The 6,200-nt window shown below is 50.1% G+C and overlaps 3 protein-coding genes across 3 annotated transcripts in view; 2 read left to right on the plus strand and 1 right to left on the minus strand.

Annotated features, from left to right (window-relative positions):
- The window catches only part of LOC132458737 (kelch domain-containing protein 8B-like), a 13,453-nt gene extending 12,286 nt beyond the window's left edge, over positions 1 to 1,167 (minus strand). Inside the window, exon 1 of the mRNA XM_060053018.1 lies at positions 1,057 to 1,167. Coding sequence (XP_059909001.1) covers positions 1,057 to 1,126 — 70 coding nt within the window. The 5' untranslated portion in view covers positions 1,127 to 1,167. The remainder of the gene's footprint in view (positions 1 to 1,056) is intronic.
- LOC132463097 (proteasomal ubiquitin receptor ADRM1-like) overlaps positions 1 to 6,200 on the plus strand; it is a 409,794-nt gene that overhangs the window by 291,307 nt on the left and 112,287 nt on the right. The gene's annotated exons all lie outside the window — the stretch shown is intronic.
- Positions 1 to 6,200, plus strand: part of LOC132463270 (troponin C, skeletal muscle-like) — a 376,397-nt gene that overhangs the window by 198,327 nt on the left and 171,870 nt on the right.

Raw genomic sequence — 6,200 nt, forward strand, 5'->3', positions numbered from 1 at the left:
ATTGAGCACTTTCATAGGAATGAATGGGGCGCCATTTTGTAGTCCGCTGTCCTTTCTATAATATGTCCATGGTGTAAGCTATAGAAAGGGATCTTGATGGTAACCCACCATTACTGTAGCCTGGCTCCGCCCACCTAAGTACTTCCGCTTAATTTGAATTTCCCTTCAGTACTAGCTCTGGTTCTGCGGTATGTTAGTGAGTTTTCTCCATCTAAGTTTTCTGCGTCCAATCAGCAAACAGAGGGATTGGCTGAGATCAATGACGTTAAAGTCAGCTCTCGTTGACGGACAACTTCACGCACGGTGATTGGTTTGTTTACAGCCTGCGCGCAACGTGATTCCCGGCCAAACGTTAGCGATTGGTTATGGCAGATCCAGAGTGGCACTGGGCAGATCCAATCGTTTTTAACTTCAACAGACACCCGCCTTCAAGTGAGTTAACGTTTGTCAGTTGAGTAGGTCCAGACTCTCTGTGCAAATGAAATAAAGTACGAGAGTCTGGTAGGACCAGGCTACCATTACTGGAGACTCAACTTCCTTTCCTCCTTTCCTTTCCTTACTGTAGGAACACACAGCTTCAAACCACCTCCACATGGTACACTATAGGTACTCAGGCTATCGGTCAGCGGGTCTGACCCCCCAGCCATGAAGTCTGTGGTCCGATGCCCATTGACCCCTCACTGTCAGACGCTTTGGATTAGTGTGACTGATTAAGGACTAATTAAACACTTTACATGACAGTGACACATCTAATAAGCAATGTAACAACCTGTCACATCTGGTACTTCAGCTGTAACAACGTCATGGATCGGGCTAACTCGCCACGACGTAAGGAGTAAACACTGCTGCATGTTGTTACATCGCTGATTGGACGACACCTACTTGTGTAATCACCCTGCAACAGGCCACTAATATGATCTGTGCCGTGCAAGATAAAGACTGAATACGGAGAAGTGAAGTCCAGGAGAGTGAGTCCAAACTAAATAGTGAAAAGTAAAGTCCAGGAGAGTGAGTTGAGGCTGAATAGTGAGTCCAGGAGTGAGAGGTGATACTGACCCAGTCCTCCAGCCACGATGAGTCGTCCTCCCAGACAACCGGCCACAAAGTCAGCCCTCTTCTCCCGCATCCTGGACCCCCTGGTGGGCTTCAGCCACACACCTGAGGAGAGGAGAGGAGAGGAATGGGAGGGAGGAGAGAGGGAGGGGAGAGAGGGGGAGGGGGGGGAAGAGGAGGAGGAGGGGGATATGAGAGACGTGAGGAGAGGGAGGAAGGAGGAGAGGAATTCATAATAAGTTCATTGACATTGGATGCGCGTACCTTCGTCATGACTTGGAAGTGTCTCCGAAGAGGTACTTTATGGTTTTGTTTTCGAAACAGAGATCAAAGGGCATAGAGCACTACTACGTTGAAGATCACAGAGGGCACACTGACTGTGTTGAGGAACCTTAGGAGGACAACAGCACACAGCTTGATGTAGACACCCTTCACCGAAGCAGAACCAGACCAGGCCTCAACTGGTCAGCTGGGGTGGGCTCCGGGCCGAGGGGCCGGTCATGATCTGAGCTATAGGATTGGTGTGTTCTCTGGACCCGGTTATGAACGGAGCTCTCTGATTGGTGTGTTCTCTGGACCAGGTTAAGAATGGAGCACTCTGATTGGTGTGTTCTCTGGACCAGGTGTTTGCAAATCAACAGGTGATGTACTATGAGGAGGCAACCAATTACAGGCTGAGTTCACCAACCGATCAACCAATGAAACGGCAGCCGACGACGTGTCTGTCGGGGCGGAGACGCCTCGCAGCTCCGAGCTCTCTGCCACGCTCTGCTGAGCCTCAGAGACCACATGGAGGCTGTGTCATGTCACCACGTCCACCCCGTCCCTCTGTGAGGCTTACATTTATGTCATTTAAATAACCACTACTCATATTGTGTATGCAGACACATTTTCCCTTCAGCAACATTTTCTAATTATTTCTAAATCCTATTACGGTCCTGATGGAGTACAGTTCTTATCTTATCTGACATGTTTATTCAAAATGAAGTCACTCACTCTTAGAGTCATCCAAATCAAACTAACCGGTACATTTATATAGATATTTTTAAATAACCTATTAGGAGATAGTGTTGGATAAGGTCGGAGCGAAAGTGTATTCTCCACGGCTGGGGAGGCAGAGCCGAGGAAAACAGACTTCCAAGCGTTATTCCGGCGACAGAAATCGGTGGTTCACGGTCTGTGCTGCCCGTACCAAACTGCACGCCACGGAACCACAGACAGGATTTAACAAGCTTTCAACCGCAAGATGTGTCCCAGACTGGAGCCTACCGGGCTTAGAGGAGAGGAGAGGAGGGGAGAGGGGAGGGGAGAGAGGGTAGGAGAGGAGAGGTGACGGGAGGAGAGAGTGGAGAGGAGAGGAGGGGAGGGGAGAGGGGAGGGGAGAGAGGGTAGGAGAGGAGAGGGGACGGGAGGAGAGAGGAGAAAGGAGGAGAGGAGGGGAGAGGAGAGGAGTGGAGAGGGGAGGGGAGGAGGAGAGGAGAGAGTGGAGAGGAGAGTGGAGAAAGGAGGAGAGGAGGGGAAAGGAGATGAGAGGAGGGGAGAGGAGAGGATTGGGGAGGAAATGGGAGGAGGAGAGGAGAGGAGAGAGGAGGTGTGGAGAGGAGAGAGGAGGAGTGGAGAGGAGAGAGGAGGAGTGGAGAGGGAGAAGAGGCGGAGAGCAGAGCCATTTACAGTAGGTAAGGGCAGGCAACAGGAGAGAAGGATAAAGTAGAGCAGAAGGGAGGAGGAGGAGAGCACAGCTATTTACTGCTCTGTGCATGAATTAGAGAGGAGGCGAGGGGAGTCGAGAGGAGGAGAGTGGCAACTCTTTAAGCTGCTTGGAGCAGACACTGAGAAATAACTAATCATGCAAACAGCTGAGAATGTAGAAAAATAATCTGTGAATGAAATGTCTTACACTTAAACAGACTTCAACAGCCTGTTTCTCTCCCGTTCTGGAAATAAATGCTTGTCTGGGATCAGTCTTAGTGGAATAAATTCCTCGCCAGCCTAACCCAGGAACGTTCCTCCATGGATTATTTTGAACATGTGTGTGCATTTTGAATCTTTATTCCCCAACTAACTAACTAATTGACTGAAACTAAAGTAAACTAAAGAACCTAACCTGAACCCAAATAACCCAGACAGCCGTCCATACTTTGATCCACTCAGCAATGGGAGGGAGACACACACAGACCACCACACACACACTGGAATCATAAGCACTGTGTCCAGTAGATACACGTGCACGCACAAGACTCACACACACACACACACACGCGCGCAAACGGCGGCGGGGCAGAGTTGAGTGACTGGGCGGCCGTCTGAGAGGCTCAGCTGGAAGGAGCAGAGTGTGTTTATTTAAAGCCCACAATCAATTCTCCTTCTGCCCTCCTCTCCCCATTCTTTATGCCTCTCCTCTCCTCTCCTCCTCTCCTCTCTCTGCCCTGTTCCCGTCACTCAGGCTGTTAGTGTGTGTGTGTGTGTGTGTGTGTGTGTGTGTGTGTGTGTGTGTGTGTGTGTGTGTGTGTGTGTGTGTGTGTGTGTGTGTGTGTGTGTGTATGTATGTATGTGTGTGTGTGCCTGTTTTTTCAGCCAGGGAATGCAAAAGCTTCCTGGTTAAATGCATGCAGGCGATCAGCTGCATCAGACAACTACATACACACACGCTGGCGCACATGCACCAAACAAACACACACACACAGGTGCATTGTGTAAATTGGCCAGGTGGCACATGCACAGTAACAATCTCTCTGGCCAGACTTCAGACCTCGTCTCCTGGTTTCAGACCTGGTAGACGTCTCCTGGTTTCAGACCTGGTAGAAACCAGATAGAAACCTACGTCTCTACGTCTCTACGTCTCTACGTCTCTACGTCTCTCTCTCTCTCTCTCTCTCCTCTCTCTCATCTCACTCTCTTCTCGCTCTCTCTCTCTCTCTCTCTCTCTCTCTCTCTCTCTCTCTCTCTCTCTCTCTCTCTCTCTCTCTCTCTCTCTCTCTCTCTCTCTCTCTCTCTCTCTCTCTCTCTCTCTCTCTCTCTCCTCTCCTCTCTCTCTCACCTGTTTGGCAGACATAGCACTAATGTGTGCTCCAAAGTCATCAGCATTTTGAACACAGCTCTGATTCTTAAAACAAGCAGCGAAGAATACTTGTGAACACACCCGAGCTGTTCAACAGAGAACCGTGTTCAACAAAGAGCACTGTTCAACAGAGAGCTGTGTTCAACAGAGAGCAGGGGTGATCACAGAGCTGTGTTCCACAGAGAGCCGTGTTCAACAGAGGAGCAAGAGTGTTCAACAGAGCTGTGTTCGACAGAGAGCCGTGTTCAACTGAGAGCAAGAGTGTTCAACAGAGCTGTGTTCGACAGAGAGCCGTGTTCAACAGGGCGCTCTTCTCTCTGTTCTGTGCTGCTCTTCGTTCTGCGCTCAGTGGATATGATGTGTGCTTCTATGTTTTTTCTGCCGCTTCAAAGACACCTCTTTCACACCTCAGAGGAACATTAAAGGTCTTCTGAACCTGAATGTAGAAGTTTGCGATTGAGGGGGAAAGTAACGGCATCAAACGATGAAAACATGAAGGTGGTGAGGTGTTCCATGTACCCCTAAAATAACGTTAATAATAATAAATCGGGGGTGATTGCAATTATTGAACAATGCTTTGAGGGATAGGCATATTTTAAAAAACTGTTAGATGACATTTAATGATTTCACTACGCCACACACCACTACGCTAAGACCCCCTCTTCTGAAAATAAACCCTGCATGGTGTTCTGGCCCCTGCCTCGTCTCTCTCTCTCTCTCTTTGTCTCTCTCTCACCCCTCACCCATTCTCTCTCTCTCTCTCTCCTCTCTTCCGTCACAAGCTGAGCCAGCCACCACTGGCCCCCAAAAGGCACAACTTCACCCAGAATATCAGGACAATGAGGGCGGTAGGGGGGTGGAGAGAGAGGGAGAGCGGGAGATAGAGGGCGAGGGAGAAGGAGAGGGAGGGAGAGTCAGGGAGGGAGGGGAGAAGGGGGGAGAGGAGAAGGAGGGAGGGAGGGGAGGGAGGGAGGGAGGGATATTGGACGTTTCATTCTGAGAAACACTGCGGTTTCTTGGCATCGGTTCGTCTCTCTGCTTCAGCTCAGCCGTTTTGTTCTGAACACATTTAGGCAGCGACCACAGCAGCCACGCAGCAATGCTGATGCGCGGGTGGGGGTGACGTGTTCTGATCAGCACCGCCACGCGCTCCAGCTAGCTCCAACGCCAGAGCTAGAAGACACGGAAGTGCTGAGACAAAGACGGCAGACCCAATGAGCCCCTCTGATCAGAGACAACAAGGCAGTAAACCAGGCAGTGAACCAGACGGAGAGACAGGTGACAGGACTAATAATAACACAAGCAGGGGGCAAGCAGTAAACCGAGGCAGTAAACCAGACAAAAGGACAGATGACAGGACTAATACTAGCACATGTGGGGAGACAGGCAGTAAACCAGGCAGTGAACCAGACGGAAAGACAGATGACAGGACTAATAATAACACAAGCAGGGGGACAAGCAGGAAACCAGGCAGTAAACCAGACAAAAGGACAGATGACAGGACTAATACTAGCACATGTGGGGAAACAGGCAGTAACCAGGCAGTGAACCAGACGGAAAGACAGGTGACAGGACTAATAATAACACAAGCAGGGGGACAAGCAGTAAACCAGGCAGTAAACCAGACAAAAGGACAGATGACAGGACTAATACTAGCACATGTGGGGAGACAGGCAGTAAACCAGGCGGTAAACCAGACAGATGATAGGATAAATAATAACACACATGGAGACAGGCAGTAAACCATCTAGTAAAACCAGGCAGAAGACAAAAGACTAATCACAACACACCAGTAGCCAGACAGGTAGGAAAACAGGTAGAGAGGAACAGGTAGACAGACAGGGAGACAGGCTGCAGGAGCAGTAACGGCAGACAGGCAGGTAAGGCTGTGATGGACTGAGGCCGTGTGGTGCGTTGGTACGGCAAAATCACACTGCAGAGATCTGAGACCATGTTCAGTTAGAACGCATACCGCACACACCGCGAAGTCTCGGATCAATGCCCTAATGCCCCATCTGATTAGAGACGCTACACACACACTTTGGTGCAGGTGTGTGACAGCGGTTGGTGCAGGTGTGTGTGTGGCGTG

Source organism: Gadus macrocephalus, chromosome 1, assembly GCF_031168955.1.
Source record: "Gadus macrocephalus chromosome 1, ASM3116895v1".
NCBI lineage: Eukaryota > Metazoa > Chordata > Actinopteri > Gadiformes > Gadidae > Gadus > Gadus macrocephalus.